This window comes from Salvelinus sp. IW2-2015, linkage group LG7 (genome assembly GCF_002910315.2).
Source record: "Salvelinus sp. IW2-2015 linkage group LG7, ASM291031v2, whole genome shotgun sequence".
Taxonomy (NCBI): domain Eukaryota; kingdom Metazoa; phylum Chordata; class Actinopteri; order Salmoniformes; family Salmonidae; genus Salvelinus; species Salvelinus sp. IW2-2015.
In genome coordinates, this window is record NC_036847.1 from 24,404,698 (window position 1) to 24,427,082 (window position 22,385).

The 22,385-nt window shown below is 43.8% G+C and overlaps 2 protein-coding genes across 2 annotated transcripts; one reads left to right on the forward strand and one right to left on the reverse strand.

The window, feature by feature from the left end:
* Positions 1 to 993: 993 nt before the first annotated feature.
* LOC111966959 (EMILIN-3-like) lies at positions 994 to 5,888 on the reverse strand. The gene is made up of 4 exons (XM_023991893.1): positions 5,322 to 5,888; positions 4,952 to 5,071; positions 3,654 to 4,696; positions 994 to 3,360 (listed from the first exon to the last, which is right to left on the reverse strand). The coding sequence occupies exons 1-4, from the start codon at positions 5,474 to 5,476 to the stop codon at positions 1,388 to 1,390; spliced, it is 3,291 nt and encodes a 1,096-aa protein (XP_023847661.1). The 5' UTR covers positions 5,477 to 5,888; the 3' UTR covers positions 994 to 1,387.
* A 4,989-nt stretch (positions 5,889 to 10,877) lies between these two features.
* On the forward strand, positions 10,878 to 22,359 carry LOC111966672 (sterile alpha motif domain-containing protein 10-like). The gene is made up of 5 exons (XM_023991540.2): positions 10,878 to 11,325; positions 12,692 to 12,870; positions 20,599 to 20,767; positions 21,205 to 21,345; positions 21,449 to 22,359. Exons 1-5 carry the CDS (start codon positions 11,313 to 11,315, stop codon positions 21,472 to 21,474), a joined length of 528 nt encoding a protein of 175 aa, XP_023847308.1. The 5' UTR covers positions 10,878 to 11,312; the 3' UTR covers positions 21,475 to 22,359.
* The last annotated feature ends 26 nt before the right edge of the window (positions 22,360 to 22,385 follow it).

Sequence of the window (22,385 nt, forward strand, 5' to 3'; positions counted from 1 at the left end):
GGGGAGAAAGTGAGAGAGGGAGGGACAGACAAAGGGACAGAGAGGGACAAGGGGCGAGAGAGAAAATGGATGAATTAAGTAGTGAGAGAGAAAAGGACAGTTATGCGGGAGAGAGAGAGGAGGGGGTGCCTAAGAGAATGGTCTGAAGGTGATAACATGCGGCAGGGCCCCTCTGGGTACAACTAACCATAGTGCTGTTGCGTGCATGCAGATGACTCTATCCTTCAGCACCCAGTCTAGCCTCCTACATTTCCTATCTCTGTCTTGTTTTTTTCTCTCCTCTCTCTCCCAGGCATCGATCAATTACAATGCACCACCATTCTCCACATCTGTGTCCAAAACCATTTAACACAACAGCAGTTCATCTCACACAAATCCGGCATTTGGTGAGATGTCCATTGGGGAACAGGGACTGATAAGTGGGGGTTAGTAGGAAGGTCACCTATGGGCGTCATAAATGACCGATCAGAGATGTGCTTGGAGAACAGAATGAGTGAATTAGTGGGAGACAGGATGTCTGGCAGATAGTCAACAGTCTCTAGTGTATGTCTAGTCCTCACCCTGATGATGCTTTTAGTCTAATTTCATATATATTATATACATTCAGAAGAGTCATACACCACGTGTTTATGAGGGGGTATTGGTGGTTTAATTCAATATCTTGATTGAATAATATATTCAGTGTATAAGCAACTACATCTTGTATTTTACATTCCACATATGGATGAGATTGAAGGTGCAAGTGATCGTTCAGTGTCAACGGGCTTTTCCAATATGTGTAATAAACCAGACAGACTGATTTGTCCATACTTGATTCTGCTCAGATTATTCTCAATGTGCGGTGACAGAGGAATCTAATGCCTCTCTGTTGCCCTCTGGTGGCTTTAGATGTGGCCTAATATGTCATGCTTTTGCTATTGTGTTCACTCACTGACATCTTTGTATTTACTGTTGTCAAAGTATTACTTATTCTTATATACATTTCAGACTAGCAACAGTGACATAACGCCTCTTTATTATACAGACAATACTTTAACAGCAAGAGGAATGCAGATCATAAAGAACTTGTAAGGTTTTATACAAAATGTAAAATACAAAAGACAATAATCATACAAAATAAAAACGTAGTATCTTGGATACCTGTAAACTCATATGCCTACTAAACAACAGTAAAAAAAAATCTATATAAAAGTGTCAATATAAAACATTTTGCTAAACAACATTCTATAAAAAATMATCTATGCCACGCCAGTGGGTTGAAACATTGCCTGTTTGTTTCTACCGTCTCCAGCTCACCCACCAGTCCTTTGGGGCTCAAGATAATTGTCCATTATCACTCAGTACAGAACTCTGGCCTCCCTCTTACGGTAATAGATTTCATGACAGGTTACTGGTCTTCTCTTAACTGTTCTGGCTCTAGGAGGTACAGGCTCTGCTGGGTGGGCTCTGCATTCCACGTGCAGTTCCTGAGTTCCTGCCTCAGCTCAGACAGCTGGTGAGCGTGATTAGTGAGGGTACCGTTGACCTGGGACAGGTATCCATCTGACTGCCTCTCCAACTCCGCCCTGATCCTCTCCAGATCCTTGGCCAGGTGACTGAAGCCCTTACACTGGCCCTCCACGCTGGCCACGCGGCCCCCCACCTCCACCACCTCCTTTTGGACTCCAAGCGCAGTGGAGCGGCAGCCCTGCACCTCCCCGGCCAGCCGCCTCCTCAGCTCCTGGAGCTCTCCCTTCATCCGGGTCAGCCTCTTCTCACCCACCCCCAACATGGAGGCCTGGCGCCCCAAAAGCTGCACCACACCCTTCACCTGCTGGGCCAGGCGCTCTTCCCGCTCCTGCCAGGTGGTGTTGGCGCGCCCCACATCCTGGACCACCAACCCTACAGAGTCCTTCAGGCCCTTCAGGGTGAGGTTCATGGAACGGGCGTTGAACTTGAGCAGCATGATTTCACCCTGGACTGAGCTCCCCTCCTCTCCCTCCTGGGGGTCTTCCCTCTGGGACAGTCTGGTCAGGAGGCTCTGCAGGGTGACATTAAGACTGTTCAGACGGTTATTCTCCATGTCCAGGAGACCCTTCTCCTCTCCTACTCCTGTCTTATCCTCCTCCACCCTATGAGTGTTTGATGTGGCTTCGTCTCCCTGGAGAATGGGCTGAGAGGAGGAGTTGCAGAGTAGTTCCAGGCCGCTCAGCTGTTTCTGCACTCTGTCCATGTCCACCTCCAGCCTCCTCCTGAGGGACTCCACCTCTGTCTCCAGCGTGGGCACGACATGGCCCTCCAGCAAGGCAGGGGCCGTAGCATTCTCCAGATCCCCCAATGCTGTCAGCAGACGACCCTCCAGAGCCTTCAGCTTCCCCTCCAGACGAGTCTCCAGGCTGCCTGCCCCGACCTCTCCCTCTGAGCTACTGCCCTGGACCCCACCACTACCACTGCTGCTAGCGCTCCCACCCTTGACCTTTCCACATTCAGTCAGGTTGAGCTTGGCCTCCACGTCCTCCAGCCGCCCCTCCAGCATTGCCTCTACATGGTCCTTGTGCCCACCCAGCTCCACTCTCAGGTGCCCCTGGGACTGGTTGAGGCCTGCCACCAACTGTTCCAGCAGATGCACCCTCTCACCTAGGCCAGTGACTCTACCACAGCAGCCCTCTGTCAGGTCATGTCCCTGGATCTGAGTCTGCAGGTATCCAAGCTCCTTCCTAAGCCCAGTGGCACTGACCTCCAGGGCCAGCTCCATCAGATCCTGTCTCTCCTGCTGCTCCCTGTGGCACTGTCGACTCACCTCCCTGGCCCTCTCCCCACAGCGGCTCTCTGCACTCTCGACACGCTTCTCAAACTCCCCCAGGATCTCCGTCCAGGCCCCGCCAAGCTTGGCATCCACCAGATCCTCCATTGCCTTCTGGCTGTCTCTCGCTTCGGCCCTTGTCAAGCTATCTGCACCGCCTGACATCTTCTTGAGGGTTCCGTCATTCCTGATCACACTGCCTCTCAGCTCCTCCAGCTCAGCAGCCTTGGCCTGTAGCTCAGTCCGGAGCTCCTCAACCCTCCTTGTCAGCTCGCCCAACCTTGGTAAAGCCTGGCCCCCATCCAGCCCCTCTGCATCAGGGTCTCCTCCAGGGATGTCTGCAAAGCCTACAGTGGAGTGGGGGGAAGAGGACAGAGCGGGGACAGGGCTTGGTGCTGCAGACAGCAGGGCGGAGAGCATCCTGTTGGCGTCCTCCCATAGTGAGGCGCGCAGGCCATCCTCGAGTCCGTTCACCGCCCCCCTAAGCGTCTCCAGACCCTGGGACAGCCTCCGCACGTCTTCCTCCATCCGGTCCAGACGCTCAGTAGACTCACTGTCCACTGTGTCCAGAGGCTGGCCTACAGAGGGGAGAAGAATGTTACATACACAATCATACTCACAAGAGTACAGGGAGAGAGCGAGAGAAAATGTAATTTAAGAATAAATGCTCATTTTAAGGATGTTAAGTCTTTGAAGAATGTTGCCAAAATCAATGGAATTTCAGGACAGTTAAGCACTCTAGATACATATAGATATTAACTTTAAAGCCAGCAGTAGAGGACACAATATTAGAATCTTATTAATATTGAATGTAATATTTATGTTGTGTTGCAGTACAGAATATGCATTGGAATAACACTCCCAGTCTCACCATCGATTTCTTGGCTGCCAGCAGGGGGAGCTGTTTCATCAGTGACAGGCTCCAACTCTGACTGAAAAGGATGATCAGTGAGGTCTGGGTGATCAGGATGATCTGGTCCAGGCTGCTGGTGATTGGTTGGCTCCAGATCTGGTTCAGGCTGGTGATGGTCTAGCTCTTGGTGGTCTGGCTCCTGGTGGTTTGGCCCCTCCTGGTCTGGTTCAGGCTGGTGATGGTCCGGCGCGTGGTGGTCTGGCCAGTGGTGGTCTGGTTCAGGCTGGTGGTGGTCTGGCCCCTGGTGGTCTAGTTCAGGCTGGTGATGGTCTGGCCCCTGGTGGTCTAGTTCAGGCTGGTGGGGGTCTGACCCCTGGTGGTCTGGTTCAGGCTGGTGGGGGTCTGACCCCTGGTGGTCTGGTTCAGGCTGGTGGGGGTCTGGCCTCTGGTGGTCTGGTTCAGGCTGGTGGTGGTCTGACCCCTGGTGGTCTGGTTCAGGCTGGTGGTGGTCTGACCCCTGGTGGTCTAGTTCAGGATGGTGATAGTCTGACCCCTGGTGGTCTAGTTCAGGCTGTTGGTGGTCTTGCCCCTGGTGGTCTAGTTCAGGCTGGTGATAGTCTGGACCCTCATGGTGGTCTGGTTGGTGGTGGTGCTGTGGCCCAAAGGTGTAAGGCTTGGAAGATGACCCTCGGTAGGAGGGGTGGGTCAGAGGAGGCCCAAAGGGACGTATAAGGTAGGACTTCACGTTGCTGGGAGGAGGGCCTTTTGCTTTCACTGGGTATGACTTCATAGGAGGAGGTCCCTTCATGGGAGGGCCCTTGGTAAGCATTGGGTACGATTTCATGGGAGGATGGCCCTTGCTCTGACTCCAGGGGTTTCCTTTAATGAGTGGGCCTTTGAATGGTGGGCCCTTGAATGGAGGCATCGCCTTAATTGGGTGTTGGTAGGCTGGGGGTCCCTCCATGCAGCCATAGCCAGAGTATCCTGGACAGCAGTGCCATTCCAGCTCAGTGAGAGTCTTATGTGCAACTTTATAGACAGGCTTGTACATCACATGATATCTGAGGGTTAATGAAAGAAACAACATAAGCACAAGCAACTACCAAGCTGACACCTGTGAATGCTGTTTTCATACCCTTTTCATATGGCAAGAGCAGTAGAACTAATAATACTGGTTGTTTTTACAGCAGTTTTACAGCAGTAGTCCTCGTTGTAGATGTAGCAATAACAGTAGTAATTGTGGAGGCCGTAGGCCTATTTATGATACAATCTGTAATAGTTATATCGTGTAGTATCAATTATGAAGATGAACTCACATGAGGGTTGGACACTTCTGACCCCAGGCACACTTGTTATACTGAGCTTTGACATAAGGAGCTACCCCATCCTGCATGGTGAATGAAACAGTCTTCTCAACAACATAGGCACAGTGGTTTCTGTCAGAGAGAAAAGAATGAGAGAATGAGATCACACACTTTGGATAAGATTCTTAAACTTGCACCTTTTTCTAAACCTAAAAGCCCTCTTGCATTTCTAACTGGCTTAGATATTAAAATGAAAACAAAAACAAACAGACTGCTACACAGTAAGATAACCAGCTTTAACTGAGCATCAAAAGCGGAGCTAATGTCCAGCGCCACCTCCCTAGAGGGAACAGCCCAGTTTATGTTCAGAATGAGTACTCACTTGAGCCTGCTGGTGGGCTTCCCATGGACATAGGGATGAAGATTGGGCCCAGTCTTGTAGAGGATGTACTGGGAGGGTCTGTAGAACTTGGCATCAGCCAGAGACAGAATGACTGACAGGAGGAGGATGGGAGGTAATGCCACTGCAATGTGCATCGTTGCTCCCACTCAAGGAAAGGTAGACGAAAAATAAAATGTAAGAACTGCTGCCTGAAGACAGAAACAATGGCAGTATAGCTTTTAAAGAAAAAGTAGGTCTGCCTCAAAGTCACGTTTCAACTCCGCTTGGGGGGAATCATACTTGATTTTTCAATGGCATCAGACAAATGTAAAAAGGATGTATAGTTGAGATGCCAGCATCTCACTAAAAATACCTCACAGAATTAGAAAACATTCAATTCTAAAGCAAAGACTTCATTCTTAGTAACCAGATTCCATTCATGAGAAGAAGACATGGAAAAAGGTTGTCACAGAGAGAGAGAGTTCTTCAGCACTTAGGAAAAGCCAAGTCAAGAGCCAGTCTATTAATGTGGTCCTGGTGCAGTCTGTGGCTATGACTCTCTGTCGGGGTGACAACAGTCCACAGTGAGCTAAAAGGGCTGCTGTTGGACCCTAATAGGGAGCACCCTCTGGCATTATTTGCATACCCCCCTCCCACATTGCCCTCCTGAAAGTAACACAAGTGTGAGACTGGAGGGAGAGGCCTGAGTCCCCCATATGTGTAAATGCTCATTAATACCATATAACAGTGCTACCATGAATAGGTTACCACCATTACTGTGGCTGCTGCTACTTCGTCACGCATTATGATATAATACACCTCTAGATTAACAGGGTCGGACAAACAGTCGCCGATCCTTTACCCAACATACACAGCTACTGTCTTAGGTTGTAACTAATAACAGGGCACTGAGGCGATATCTATTTTTCGGAATCCGTTATGTTATGGATATTATATGAGTTACTTGATCTTAGCCTAAATGACCCATGTCTAATAGTATGATTATCTCAATGAGTAAAAGGTCAGCTGAAGAGACAGTCAGGGTCAAGGAATTAAATGCAACACGTAATTGAATGTATCTCTATGGTCAGGGTTATGTCGTGGGTTATGCCCTTGAATTTTAGGCTACTACTAAGGGGACATCAGAACACCCTGTCACCCTTACGTAATAACCAGTAAGCACTTTTTCTGTTCCGATCAACACAGCACATTTGCAAAACAAAACAAACAGCTAATGATGTAAATGAAGCATGGCAGTTGGCATTTCCCCTGCTCTGGCCATTTCATAGGCTTCATAGACAGAGTATATTCTACCCACCACTCTACTCTACCCAGCACTGGACACATCTATGAAACATGGCTACTGCTACACAGCTGGTCTCTCACTCCACTCTCACACCCACACCCCACCCAGACCTAACGGCAAACCAACAGGACCAACCAGGAACAAAGACAAACAACTAGCCTGTGTTGAAACACACCCACCCCTCTGTACCTCCTCCCCCAGAGAACCCACATACTCAACACTCAACCACAGCATCTGTGTTTGTTCAGTGCATCAGTGCCGAGTGAGGTGGCTAGTTAGTGGGTATATCACAGGTGGAATGATTTAGATGTAGATGTGATTTATTAGGATCCCCATCAGCCGACACCAATGGTGACAGCTAGTCTTACTAGGGTCTGACATATAATGAAAAATACATTACAGACAAAAGACTTTACGATGGACATACATTTAAATACATAAACATGTAGTGTGTGTGTGCGTCTATCAGCTACACATACATAATGTAGTCCTACAAGCCATGTACATATACGTTCTCAATAACCTGAGTCCCCTAAATCGTACACATTTCTATTTGTGAAGTGTAGAGAGTTTGCTTTTAGAGAAAGTGTGACTCATCAGGTAGACTACATACCAGTGAGACATGTGCCTGTTTTGGAGACGTGATGGGTTAAAATACAACATTTTGGAATTTTGCGGTCATTGGTCTTACCCAGGAGTCAAGCCCCTGGGCTTACTTTGTGGTTATTTAGGTTAAAAGCACCCATTCATTTGTGTATTTATAGTGAGGAAATATGGGAAAACCATGTTAACATATTGCTGTGGACTGTTTCTAACCCAGGAATGATTTATTAGCTGGACCTAGTTAGCCTGCAGTCTGTCAGGAACAGGACTAACATTGTGTCCATTATTTCAGAGCTGGCTTTTGATTGGCCCTAGTTAAAGGGTCATTTCCTGTCTCCTGTTTGTGCCTGGTCCCACCTTCTTTACCTGGGAACTCCCTGTCACCTGCTGATGCACAATAATAGAACTTTGTGTGTGTGTGTGTGTGTGTGTGTGTGTGTGTGTGTGTGTGTGTGTGTGTGTGTGTGTGTGTGTGTGTGTGTGTGTGTGTGTGTGTGTGTGTGCGCGCACGCATATTTGGTGTATAAGTGTGTTTCCAATCCCTTAGCTCCAAGCTACTCCACCATTTGATCTGTAAACAAGTCCTCATTGTTCCATAGGCAGGACCTAACATACTCCGAAACACAGGAGCTAGGTTTGGTCCTGGACTAGTCATGCAACACAAGCACACCTTTATTCTAGTAGTGCAGGCTACTCCACCAGAAATGGCACCGACTGACATCACAATGTAACAGCTGTTCCAGGCTCGACGCCTCTGCTCACCTCCCCATCGTAACGCTCACTTCAGATTTAGAATGTTCACATACCTATCATCATGAAAAAGAAGAGGTCTAATTTACCTGCCACACACTTTTCTGTGTGGAGTCGCCAGTGAATAGATAGAATGGAGTGTGTGTGTGTGTGTGTGTGCGTGTGTGTGCATGTGTGTGCGTACCCACATTTTTTAAATTACCCTGCTCTCTTTCTCTTTCTGACTGTTTACTATTGACACCAGACTTCTACATTCTGAGCCTGCCTGTAAACTCTTTAAAGTGAGGTTTATGTTTTCTATGTTTCACCAAGGTTATTGTGTCTGAAGAAGAGTGTGACAGTGTTTAACTGGGAATCATCCATCAAATTACATCATAAAAAGTATGTTACTGACAATAACAACATAACCTTAATCATTTTACATGCAGGAAAACCCCCATCAATTGTACACTAATGAGATTGTATTTTAGTGCAGAGAGATTATTCTAGGTTCGGGAATTATCTGCAGCTCTCTTTTTCAGTTGTTTGTTTGAGTGTACACTTTCATTTGTGTAGGCCTGTGTTTCCTCTGCCGCTTCCGGAAGGATCCCCATCACTACCAACACTAAGTACCACTATCATGCTTTAAAAGGGAAAATGTTTGTGTTCAGTATTATTGTCTATGTATGACAGAGCTGTGTTTTGCACATATACTATGTCTGGGTTATTAATCACATTATCTTGGTATTCATTCATTATGAGATAATATTGATGTAGGACAAATGTTGATAAGAGCAGACCTCATTTAATGGCCACATGGGGAAGCAATAGCTTGTGGCACACCCACACCCATGTGAGAAGTTCGGTGTGTTTGTGTTAATCAGGCCTCATGGCTCTGTGTCCACATCTGAAGATAGGCAATACCTACCTGCACTTACAGAACACCTCTCACTCAGTCCTACTACTATTATTGCTAGTCAATGGGAACAAGAGACTGTCATGAAAGTTCAATTTCATAGCAGAACCTGCTGGGTCTGTAGCAATGGGTGTTTGACCTTTCCATAGATGAGAACAATGTTTGAGGCTCTGCCCCTGGTGTAGTGAAACCATTTAGAGAAGCTTGATAATCCTGCTAGTCTCCACAATGTTTGGTAAATCCGCCTTTAGTTTAAATGCACCACAGTTATTGAATACCTTACAAAACAAATTACACCTGAATTGCCTGGTGCCAATAATGCAGTTTAAAACTATTGTTAAATTAGTTCACTAAAGTGTGAAATTGTTTCAATTTATTATTTTATAACTTGTAGTAATAACCTGATGTAATTTATTTATAGCTGTCTTGTAGTTTTGTTATATTTTTTGTTGTTGCTGTATTTATGTAATTTTTGTCCTCAGGGCACCATTGTAAATGAGACAATGGTCTCAGTTGGGTTCCCCTGAATAAATACAAGTTAATAAAAAATATCTAATAATAATGTGCCAAAGTATTATTTTTCCTTCAGAGAGAAAAAGTTTGTCCATTCTTATTGTGTGCTGAGCCTCTAGGCCAAATGGGTTGTTAGTGGACCATGTCTTTAATCATTTGCATTTGAAACTGTTGGAGAATTAATCATTATCCATTGATACACCAAGAAACAAAAGGCTGGTCCTCTGCAGACCAGCCTTAACCTACTGTTAATATCCCAGGCTTTTTGATGTTCCCTCCAGTTCCCTTTCATATTTTAGGCCTCTTACCAGGCCAAATGTGCCCATGCTAATACATTAGCCCCTATGTGCCCCCTAAAGTATCTGCTGCTTCATAGATAGTCATGTTGTCATAGCAACAATGMTAGGCCTACACCCCGAGAAGTCATGTGCCCATGCCCTGGTAATTAGATCTAAAGGAATCAGCTGTTTGTTGTCACTGGGTTAGTATGTCCCACGTGTGGTTTGTGGGGCTGATTGGTCCAGCAGGTATTCTGGGATTTACCATCAATGGGCTCCCGAGTGGCGCAGCGGTCTAAGGCACTGCATCTCAGTGCTAGAGGCGTCACTACAGACCTTGGTTCGATTCCAGGCTGTATCACAACTGGCCGTGATTGGGAGTCTCATAGGGCGGCACACAATTGGCCCAGCGGTTAGTGTTTGGCCGGGGTAGGCCGTTATTGTAAATAAGAATTTGTTCTTAACTGACTTGCCTAGTTCAGTAAAGGTTAAAAAAAAAAAACTTTTTTAATATCCAATATTCTACTTCTATATAATTGATGGTTGGATACAACCATTACTAATGGTTGTATCCAACCATCAATTATATAGAAGTAGAATGGGTAGAACAGACGTAGTTCACTAAAAGCCACATGGTTTTTCACTGGTGTAACATGTCAACTCTGTTGACAGTTAGCAGCCTGATGATCTGTCAAACTGTCAAACTGATCCCATGCCATGACCCCACTCTCCAAGGGTGTCTTAGGGGAAGTGGGATATGCTAAAAACACATTACTATTTCACCACACACTTGTACATGTGTGAATCAGGACAAATATAAGCACCCCTTATTTTACCTTTTGACTTCTTATTTACAGTAAGGGCCACTGCCTAAAGCCTTGGGTTTCCCCTTGGCTATCTTTGTTCTGAGGCTCCACCATGGATGTCATCTTGGTGAAATGTATGGCCCCCAGGATCCCCAGAGCTCTGGCTACTTTTCTTTAGTAAATAAAGGCAGGAGGATGGATCCCTTATGCTGCATGTTCTCTATTCTATTTTGCCTCTAGCGTGTGAGTCTTGCGCTGGCTTTTCATCAGCCGGTGTTCAAAGTCTCTCCACTGGCTGCGCTAATTACAGGGCTCTGGGCAGCACTTTGAGACCGCTCATGCTGGCTCTTGAGAAAAAGCCGCGCGCGTGATTCTCATGACGAGATGAACCACACATACATGCAGTAGCTCCGCACTGACAGAACCAGTCAGCCAACATCATTGGGACATTCCGCACCGAAAGAGACTCATAACTTCACCCAGGACAGGACACTATTAGCTGCACCATCTGATAAGAGCTTGCGCTAGAGCGTATCTGTGTTTATTTTTTTACTTAGTGAAACGCTTCCAGTGTCAATTTTGACATTTGGCAGCCTATTTGAACGCTGTATGTGTTAATTCCTCCATTCAACCCTGGATATAACCGATGRACTCACGACATGTCGAGTTGTCTACTGGCAGTGGCACCTGAGTGGCGGTAACTTTCACGATCCTCTCACGGTCTGCTAATTATTAGCCCATACTGCCAGTGTATACTTTGACGGCACGGAGGAGTTCACAAACCGAGGATTACCTGTTGGATACTTTTACTAGTGCTGTCACGGGGAAAGGTGAAACGGCATGGCTGTGGACGGTAATTGAGATCCAATAGTCGTGCATGCGGACATCTCAATAGACGGATCATCCCCTATCTTCTCTTGTGATATACTTTCTATTATCGGTAAAGCCAGGTTAAGCTAAACAAGTGCGCAGTGTAGCATTAGTTTTGCTGAACTTGCATGACCGCTTCCCCTGCTTATTTTGGGTTTTAGATTTCAGAATTTAGGTGGAATTGTTATGCAGCACAAACAGAAACCGCTGTCCGGACGGCGTGGTGCTGAAATTGATAGCGATTAAGGGTGACGGATTAGGGTCAATTTGCTTACAGTGATCACTGGCCATATAACCCATTCCTTACAATTTAACGCCTATTTTGAAATCTTATGAATGAACCAGTTGTTCACTGAAGATTGGCTACATCTCAGATTCGATGTTTTCAAACACTTCTAGTGTATTTTTATTGAAGTTACTTTTCTAAGTGGCATGAAGAAACATACACCCATGCCCCATGCTGAAGACCTAGACTAGAGGGTTGATATCGAAGGGTGATGTCCATTATGAAATGTTCTCCACCAGTGGCATTCATATGGCTTGGCTTGATAACGAGCTGCCTTTGCGAACCTTGGCTCTGTTGGGGGTCTGGAATAAGGGGGATACTGGATGATGCAGAGGAGGGGCACAAGCAAAAGGACCAAAATATACCCTTTCATCTCCTCTCTCGCTCTCCTCTACTGTCTCGTGTTCTGTCCTCATTTAAACTAAACCTGTGTCAATTAAAGAAACATTTGAATGAACATCACACACACACTACTCAAAACATCACTTCCAACACATCCAGAAAATCAACCCAATCTGGCACATTAATTAGTAATTACCTGTGGCTGGTTGCCAGGTTATGCTGCAGTAATGGTGTGTTTACTCTAGCTAGCACCTTTTCCCTTCATTATGATACTGAAAAGACACTTCCTGCCTGTAGAATGGGATAGGGTGTGTGTCTGCCAGTAACTAACCATAATGATGAGCGACTGATTTATATGCAGTAGTCATGTGGAGTTGCCAGAAATGCCTGGGAGCTATCTGGGTAAAAGTTGAAGTTCCTTTGAACATCAGCTCATAATGACTCAGTTTAATGGCTCAGCCATTATAACACCTGCTTGGTCTGCCTGGAAAAACACCTAGTAATGATGGTTGAGACCATCTCTCAATGAGAAGGCACCCAGGATTTTACAATTCTTTGGCATATTATATTTTTCCAGATTTCACATGTCATTTTTAGTGCAAATTACAGCACAGTCAGTGAGAGAATTTCAAGCACCACAAGCCTGTGACTTTACTGCCACTGTTATAGTCAAATCCTATTGCTCAAATCAAAACTGTATTTGTCTCTTTTACTCTTCTAGCGGCCTCCAGTTTCAGTTTCTGCCGGCCTGCTGTGGAATACAGAGCGCTGCCGGAGGACTTCAACCACCTGAGTCGACGGACGGGAGGGAACCTGACTTGGCATGACGGGCGGGGTCAGAAAACAGCAGGGGGCCGGACAGTGAAGCTGCTCCAACAGCCTGGGACAGAGAAATATCAGGTGGAGTACCTCAACTATTTTAGATCTCTATTTCAGCATATCAGATCATAATCACAGATCAGATGTTTTCAAATCAATAAAAAGAGTTCTGATTAAAAACAGACAACCTTTCTTTCACACCCTTTCATTGTCTTTTATATGGAACACTTGCCATGATGCTAATGGCTGCCTTTTTATGCTGTATCTGCTTCTAGTCATCCACTACATCTCTAATTGGTAGGCCTATTCTAGATGCACATGTACATTTTTAAAAAGGAAAGAGCTTCATGGGTTATTATTCCTCTCAGATCAGTCTTTTTCAATTATTAATTGACGTGTATGTAAGCTTCTCTCTGGCCCTGTGTAATTTACCAACACAAAAGCTTCTCTCTTCACAAAGACAAAATATAAAAATATTATATGACAAATGCAATGGACTTTATCCATTGTTCCAACACGAGCAGCACTTTGTTCGTGGAGAATGGAAGATGCTGTTTACCCAGAGGGCTATGGGGCACTCAGACTCTCCAGCCTTTTATAATTTTAAAAAGAACTGCTGTCCTTCCTATGTACAGAARCACCAGCCTTTGTCTGTGGACTGAGATCTAAAATGGGCAATATACTGTATGACATCTAATGGCTGTGGTGAACCTTACAGTATGTGCTCTGGCAGATATATTTTATAACAAAGCATGTCTATCAATTTTATGTGTACTGGGCCATAGCTCTACGATTTGGAGGAGGGTGGGGTCCTGGTTCTTGGTTCCTGGTGCCAGGTTCAATTAATGGTAGGGTAATAGGGGGTAACTAGCCCATGGGGCATCTCTCCCCTTGTTTTCAGTCACAGGTGGGGACTGGATTAGGTGTGAGCAGTGGAGTAGGTGGGCTCGTGAGTTGTGCTCCAATTTTACTGGGGATAGCTTTATTTGTGACCTACAGGTACAAATTTGAATCGTGCAATAGCAGAGCATAAGAGAGTTGCCACATCAATGTTACACTGAGTTAATTAGTTAAGTTATTGTTATTAAATGTTATATTCCAATGTTATTTAATGTTATTATTTATATTCCATTATTCCATTATTATTTATATTCCATTCCAATATTATATTACAAATTTTAAAAAACAACCATTGAAAACCTTTTGCTCCTGAATGTCATTTTAAAGACTGTAAGGATTTAAAATCTTGCATTATTCAAATCATATTTAGTGCAGTTGTACATAATGTATTGTATAGAAAATGAGCAGCAAAGAAAGAACAAAGAAAAGTAATGAGTTAAAAAGAGGGACTTTACATCACATCTCCTCATAGTGCAGTTATTAATGGTGACATGTGTAACACCATTTCCCCCCCATATTTTATTGAAATCATTAAAATAAGACAACTAGACTTGAAGTATTACTTACTAAAGAATTTCTAAATAAAACTGATTAAATGGATTTTAACACACTTCTGTGAAACCCTATGCCATACTCTTCTACGGGGGGGGGCAGTTACACCCGGTATTAAAAAAAGGCCCTTTTTTGAAAACAACATTTCATGAAATAACTGAAAAAGTGTCAACTGTAGCCATTTTTTTACCTTTATAGTTTATTCGCCTAAGCATGACCTTCATCCACATACCAATTTTTTYCCCAGACGTTGCTCTTTTGTGTCAGCAATTAGACATGTTCTTAGGGGGGGGGTAGTTACCCACTAGCACCCTATCTGATATATTATAGTATTCCCTTTACGTGGTATTACAGCGCAGTGAACCATTTGTGTTTTTTTAATTGACTTTTAAATCGTGTTATTGCAATTTCAATGTGCCTGTTTTTTTTTACCAATGAATGAAGGAATTTCTGCTATACATTGCGGTTTCCGAGTACCCTACAAATGTGGGTTGATGACAGAGATACTTCCCTTCCCCTTCCATGCATGCATGCATATGCTTCGTGCTTTGTGTCTTTCACGATCACTGCAATGCATTACATAATATTGTATCATGAATGTCTGTGATAAAAAATGCAGGGAGAGAGCTTATTTGTTTTTGTTTGTTGCTGGCCAAATTCAGGCCAAGGGGTGTAGCACTAGCATGTTGAGTTCAAACCTTTTGAACTTTAAGTGGGGCTGCTCTACACTGGAGAAGAAGAGCAGAGCAGAAAAGGAGAGAACACTGCATTCATTGATTTTTAAATTGAATGAATGATCAAAGGCTTCATTTGATTAGTCACCCATATCCTGCTGAGATTCCAAATGAAGGAATTTGGTATTGGGATAAGACTGACCCACATGCACTCTGGTTTGATGCTGATGCTCATTGCTCACAGAACTATGTTCCCTGATCTTATAGTTTCAGATGAATGTCTGCGTTTGATCTGCAGGTGGACCTTTTATATGATAGGCTTCATTAGTGATGGGTTTAGTGTGTATATATGATAATGTAAGAACAATAACATTACTGTCGGGCAGGCGGTATCGGAACATGAGGTCTGATACCAACAGTCTCAGAGACAGTTTATATCAACAAGTCATCAGACTGCTGAACACWTGAACTGGACTGACCAGCTGCTCATGCACACACCCACACAGACATACAGTACACACACACACATATACACTACAAGACCAAAAGTTGCTCATCGAACATCTCATTCCAAAATCATGGGCATTAATATGGAGTTGGTCCACCCTTTTCTGCTATAACAGCCTCCACTCTTCTGGGAAGTCTTTTCACTAGATGTTGGAACATTGCTGCGGGGTCTTCCATTCAGCCACGAGAGCATTTAAAAAAATATATATATATTTCACCTTTATTTAACCAGGTAGGCCAGTTGAGAACAAGTTCTCATTTACAACTGAGACCTGGCCAAGATAAAGCAAAGCAGTGCGAAAAAAAACAACACAGAGTTACACATGGGATAAACAATCGTACGGTCGATAACACAATAGAAAAATCTGTATACAGTGTGTGCAAATTAAGTAAGGAGGTAAGGCAATAAATAGGCCAATAGTGGCAAAGTAATTACAATTTAGCAATTTACACTGGAGTGATACATGTGCAGATGAGGATGTGCAAGTTGAAATACTGGTGTGCAAAAGAGCAGAAAAACAAAAACAAATATGGGGATGGGGGAGGTAGGTAGTTGGTTGGATGGGCTATTTACAGATGGGCTGTGTACAGCTGCAGCGATCGGTAGGCTGCTCTGACAGCTGACGCTTAAAGTTCGTGAGGGAGATATAAGTCTCCAACTTCAGTGATTTTTGCAATTTGTTCCAGTCATTGGCAGCAGAGAACTGGAAGGAAAGGCGGCCAAAGGAGGTGTTGGCTTTGGGGATGACCAGTGAAATATACCTGCTGGAGCGCGTGCTACAGGTGGGTGTTGCTATGGTGACCAGTGAGCTGAGATAAGGCAGAGCTTTACCTAGCAAGGACTTATAGATGACCTGGAGCCAGTGAGTTTGGCGACGAATATGTAGCGAGGACCAGCCAACGAGAGCATACAGGTTAGAGGTCGACCAATTATGATTTGTCAACGCCGATACCGATACCGATTATTAGGGGACTCACAAAAAGCCGATACCGATTAATCTGCCGATTTTTTTAATTTATTTGTAATAATGACAATTACAACAATACTGAATCAATTTAGCCTCAAATAATTAATGAAACATGTTCAATTTGGTTTAAATAATGCAAAAACAAAGTGTTGGAGAAGAAAGTAAAAGTGCAATATGTGCCATGTAAAAAAGCTAACGTTTAAGTTCCTTGCTCAGAACATGAGAACATATGAAAGCTGGTGGTTCCTTTTAACATGAGTCTTCAATATTCCTAGGTAAGAAGTTTTAGGTTGTAGTTATTATAGGAATTATAGGACTATTTCTCTCTATTATACCATTTGTATTTCATATACCTATGACTATTGGATGTTCTTATAGGCACTTTAGTATTGTCAGTATAACAGTATAGCTTCCGTCCCTCTCCTCGCCCCTACCTGGGCTCGAACCAAGAACACATCGACAACAGCCACCCTCGAAGCATCATTACCAATCGCTCCACAAAAGCCGTGGCCCTTGCAGAGCAAGGGGAACAACTATTCCAAGTCTCAGAGCAAGTGACGTCACTGATTGAAACGCTATTAGCGCGTACCCCGCTAACTAGCTAGCCATTTCACATCGGTTACACCAGCCTAATCTCGGGAGTTGAYAGGCTTGAAGTCATAAACAGCTCAATGCTTGAAGCACTGCGAAGAGCTGCTGTCAAACGCACGAATGTGCTGTTTGAATGAATGCTTACGAGCCTGCTGCTGCCTACCATCGCTCAGTCAGACTGCTCTATCAAATATCAAATCATAGACTTAATTATAACATAATAACACACAGAAATATGAGCCTTTGGTCATTGATATGGTCGAATCCGGGAAACTATCATTTCGAAAACAAAACGTTTATTCTTTCAGGGAAATATGGAACCGTCCCGTATTTTATCTAACGGGTGGCATCCCTAAGTCTAAATATTGCTGTTACATTGTACAACCTTCAATGTTATGTCATAATTATGTACAATTCTGGCAAATGAATTACGGTCTTTGTTAGGAATAAATGGACTTCACACAGTTCGCAACGAGACAGGCAGCCCAAACTGCTGCATATACCCTGACTGTTTGCACGGAACGCAAGAGAAGTGACACAATTTCCCTAATTATAAGAAATTCATGTTAGCAGGCACTATTAACTAAATATGCAGGTTTGAAAATATATACTTGTGTATTGATTTGAAAGAAAGGCATTGATGTTTATGGTTAGGTTTGGTGCAACGACAGTGCTAAATCAAGTAGGCTGTGATTCGATGAGAAATTAACAGGCACCGCATCGATTATATGCAACGCAGGAAACGCTAGATAAACTAGTAATATCATCAACCATGTGTAGTTAACTAGTGATTATGTTAAGATTGATTGTTTTTTAATAAGATAAGTTTAATGCTAGCTAGCAACTTACCTTGGCTTCTTGCTGCCCTCGCGTAACTGGTAGTCAGCCTGCCACGCAGGCTCCTCGTGGAGTGCAATGTAAGGCAGGTGGTTAGAGCATTGGACTAGTAACCGGAAGGTTGCAAAAACGAATCCCCGAGCTGACAAGGTAAAAATCTGTCGTTCTGCCCCTGAACAAGGCAGTTAACCCATCTTTCCTAGGCCGTCATTGAAAATAAGAATGTGTTCTTAACTGACTTGCCTAGTTAAATAAAGGTGTAAAAAAATCAAATTAAAAAATAATAAGAAATCGGCCAAATCGATGTCCAAAAATACMGATTTCCGATTGTTATGAAAACTTGAAATCGGCCCTAATTAATCGGCCATTCCGATTAATCGGTCGGCCTCTAATACAGGTAGCATATGTGGCTTTGGTGACAAAACGGATGGCACTGTGATAGACTGCATCTAATTTGCTGAGTAGAGTGTTGGAGGCTATTTTGTAAATGACATCGCCGAAGTCAAAGATCGGTAGGATAGTCAGTTTTACGAGGGTATGTTTGGCAGCATGAGTGAAGGAGGCTTTGTTGTGAAATAGGAAGCCGATTCGAGATTTAACTTTGGATTGGAGATGCTTAATGTGAGTCTGGAAGGAGAGTTTACAGTCTAGCCAGACACAGGTATTTATATTTGTCCACATATTCTAAGTCAGAACCGTCCAGAGTAGTGATGCTAGTTCTTCCACACCAATCTTGACAAACCATTTCTATATAGACCTCGCTTTGCGCACGAGGGCATTGTCACGCTGAACCAGGAAAGGGCCTTCCTCGAACTGTTGCCACAAAGTTGGAAGCATAGAATCGTCTAGAATGTAATTGTATGCTGTAGTGTTAAGAGTTCCCTTCACTGGAACAAAGGGGCCTAGCCCAAACCATKAAAACAGCCCCAGACAATTATTCCTCCTCCACCAAACTTTACAGCTGGCACGATGCATTCGGGCAGGTATCGTTCCCCTGGCAGCTGCCAAACCCACATTAATCCGTCGGACTGCTAGATGGTGAAGCATGATTCATCACTCTAGAGAATGCTTTTCCACTGCTCCAGAGTCCATCGCTCCAGTTTTTACATGCTACGCGCTTCAGCACTCAGCGGTCTCGTTCTGTGAGCTTGTGTGACCTACCACTTCACGCCTGAGCCGTTGTTGCTCCTAGATGTTTCCACGTCACAATAACAGCCCTTACACTTGACCGAGGCAGCTCTAGTAGGGCAGAAATTTGACGAACTGACTTGTTGGAAAAGTGGCATCCTATGACGGTGCCATGTTGAAAGTCACTGAGCCCTTCAATACAGGCAATTCTACTGCCAATGTTTGTCTATGGAGATTGCATGGCGGTGTCCTCGATTTTATAAACCTGTCAGCAACGGGTTTGGCTGAAATAGCCGAATCCACTAATTTGAAGGGTTGTCCACATATTTCTGGCCATGTAGTGTATATTCATGCTACACACACATCACAACTGCTGCTACCAGACTCTTATTAAGCTCCTCAATTTAAACACATTGCCCCCAATCCCCTCTTCCCTGAAACACGTGTAAATATTGGACTATAAAGTGTGCCTTCCTGTATTATACTGATGCTAAAATGTTTATACTGAGCCGTTGACTTTGTTTGTATTCTTATCTTATATTATTTCTTATTGTTGCGTTGTCGAGAAGGAACCTGCAGTAAGCATTTCGTTAGATGTTGTATACCATATGTATCCCGTAGATATGACTAATAAAATGTGAAACTTGACACCCACAGCTGCATGGTGTGTGTGTGTGTGTGTGTGTGTGTGTGTGTGTGTGTGTGTGTGTGTGTGTGTGTGTGTGCGTGCGTGTGTATGTTAACGAGGGCTTATTAGCTTTTGCATGACTTTGCCAGAAATGCTGTGGTTGCAGAGATAAGCTAAAGTGGTATGAACATGAGTTAAGTAAAGGATGGCAGTGGTGTAAAGTACTTAAGTTAAAATACTTTAAAATACTTTAAAGTACTACTTATGTCGTTTTTTGGGGTATATGTACTTACAATTTATATTTTTGACAACTTTTACTTTTACTTCACTACATTCCTAAAGAAAATACTGTACTTTTTTACTCCATAYATTTTCCCTGACACCCAAAAGTACTTATTACATTTTTAATGCTTAGCAGGACAGGAACATGGTCAATTTAAACACTTATCAAGAGAACAACCCAACTAAACACAAATGTTTTGTTTGTAAATGATGTCTGAGTGTTGGAGTGTGCCCCTGGCTATCGATACATTTTAAAAACAAGAGAATTGTGCAATCTGGTTTGCTTTATACAAGTAATTAGAAATTATTTATACTTTTACTTTTGATACTCAAGTAGTATGGGTGACTTTCACTTTTACTTGAGTCATTTTCTATGAAGGTATCTTTACTTGACAATTGGGTACTTTGTCCACCACTGAAGGAAAGTCACTCCCATCACTATATTCCTGGCAACTGCATTGTCATGCATTATATCTGTGTGGCTAAGATCATGAAAGTGGTCCTTGGTGACCAGAAGAAAGAAAGACCCCTGGGTGTTTGAACAGATGTTTTGATGGATGAAGGATGTGCTAGTCTAACTGACGTGGTGAGGTTGTCATCCCTTGAGGCACTCAAGGTTAAAATACATCACTTAAATGGGAGGGGAGGGGTCTGAGAGATAATGGAAGCAGTAGAGGGCCAGAAAAGGAAATATGACATTGCAGAAAAAAATATTCGGTGTGTGTGCTTGGGTGTATTTCAGCGCCGTTCAGGCGACTCCTATGGAATCTACCACACCAGCCCCACCCAGCCTAGTCTGATCCGGCCTGTGGTGTTATGGACTCAGCAGGACGTCTGCAGGTGGTTGAAGAAACACTGTCCTCACAACTACCTGACCTACGTAGAGGCCTTCTCTCATCACGCCATCACAGGTATCAACTAGGACACGTGTATTACTGGCACAAAGAACATCATTCATAATTACAGAATCATAGTAAAATACAGTTGGTTTGAGTAGATACAAGTGCACTAACCCAAAATCATAATTTACAATCATAAAAGGAGGCTAAAATACAGTAAGCATGGATGGCTGGCAGAGTAGAGTTAGTTGAATAACTATGCTTGTAATACTCTTTACCCAATACAGGTATCAAAGGGTACAAGTGCACTAGCACAAAAACATTCATTAATAATCATGCAATGAGATTGGAATACAGCAGGTGTGGGTGGATACAAGTGCACTAGCAGAAAAAACATAATTCATCGTCAGAAAATGCTAGTAAAATACACAATACAGTAGGTGTGGGTGTGTATGAGTAGTGACAGTTGAATCACTTAATGACAGCCTCCTCTCTCTGTTCCCTGTCAGGCCGTGCTCTGTTGCGTCTGAATGGAGAGAAGCTGGAGAGGATGGGCTTGGTGCAAGAGACACTGAGGCAGGAGCTCCTACAGCAGGTGCTTCAACTGCATATGCAAGAGGAGGGACGAAACCTGCAGCTCCTTAGCAGAGGTGTGTGTGTGTGTGTGTGCGTGCGTGTGTGTAAATTACAGATAACATTTGAATGCTTTTCTAACAGTTCCTATTTTCTCTCCTTGCCTTTCTCTTGTAACAGGTGGCTCCTTTGGAAATCTATCGTAACATAACATTCCATTTCTGACTGGGTTGTTTACAGTGAAAACTGGAAAGATTATAGAGCACTTCAACCATGTACAAGCAGGGAGTCTGTACACCAGTCAGAAACTAGGACTGTAATGTGAACCACATGGAAACTATTAACTCTGACGAGGACACATGAGATGATCACATGCCATATCCAACTCAGACAGAACCGGGGGAGATGGAACACTCCCAAATATACATACAGAACCGGGGGAGATGGAACACTCCCAAATATACATACAGAACCGGGGGGAGATGAACACTTCCCAAATATACATACAGAACCGGGGGAGATGGAACACTCCCAAAATATACATACAGAACCGGGGGAGATGGAACACTCCCAAATAACATACAGACCGGGGAGATGGAACACTCCCAAATATACATACAGAACCGGGGGAGATGGAACACTCCCAAATATACATACAGAACCGGGGGAGATGGAACACTCCCAAATACACATACAGAACAGGGGGAGATGGAACACTCCCAAATATACATACAGAACCGGGGGAGATGGAACACTCCCAAATATACATACAGAACTGTGATCAATAGAGCACAGCCCCAACTTTGAAAAGTTGGATATTGGTTTTCCATCAACTAAAGGGACAGTTCTATCTGTGATTTGAAATTAAAGGATGTTATTAAAGGCTTCATGTCAGATTGGCTGTTTTTGTCTTGTTGCCTATTTTTATGTTATTTTATGTTTTAACCATACAGCTGTGCAAGGTTTGTTGTGAATTATATATTTTTGTCACAATGGTTCCTCTTGGAAGTATCCTATAGAGTACTCTAATTTGGGGCTTAATTGTAAATTTGATAGATTGTTGTGAAATACATTTATGGGGAAGGGCTCCTTATTTCAGACAAATAAAAATGTATTA

Excerpts from the sequence above, each read along its gene's own strand:
- LOC111966959 (XM_023991893.1), bottom strand. The coding sequence starts at position 5,476 with ATGCACATTGCAGTGGCATTACCTCCCATCCTCCTCCTGTCAGTCATT. Across the intron at positions 5,072-5,321 it reads AAGCCCACCAGCAGGCTCAA|AAACCACTGTGCCTATGTTG; the intron begins GTGAGTACTCAT and ends TCTCTCTGACAG. Across the intron at positions 4,697-4,951 it reads CAGAAGTGTCCAACCCTCAT|ATATCATGTGATGTACAAGC; the intron begins GTGAGTTCATCT and ends ATTAACCCTCAG.
- LOC111966672 (XM_023991540.2), top strand. Across the intron at positions 12,871-20,598 it reads CTGGGACAGAGAAATATCAG|CGCCGTTCAGGCGACTCCTA; the intron begins GTGGAGTACCTC and ends GGTGTATTTCAG. Across the intron at positions 20,768-21,204 it reads CTCTCATCACGCCATCACAG|GCCGTGCTCTGTTGCGTCTG; the intron begins GTATCAACTAGG and ends GTTCCCTGTCAG.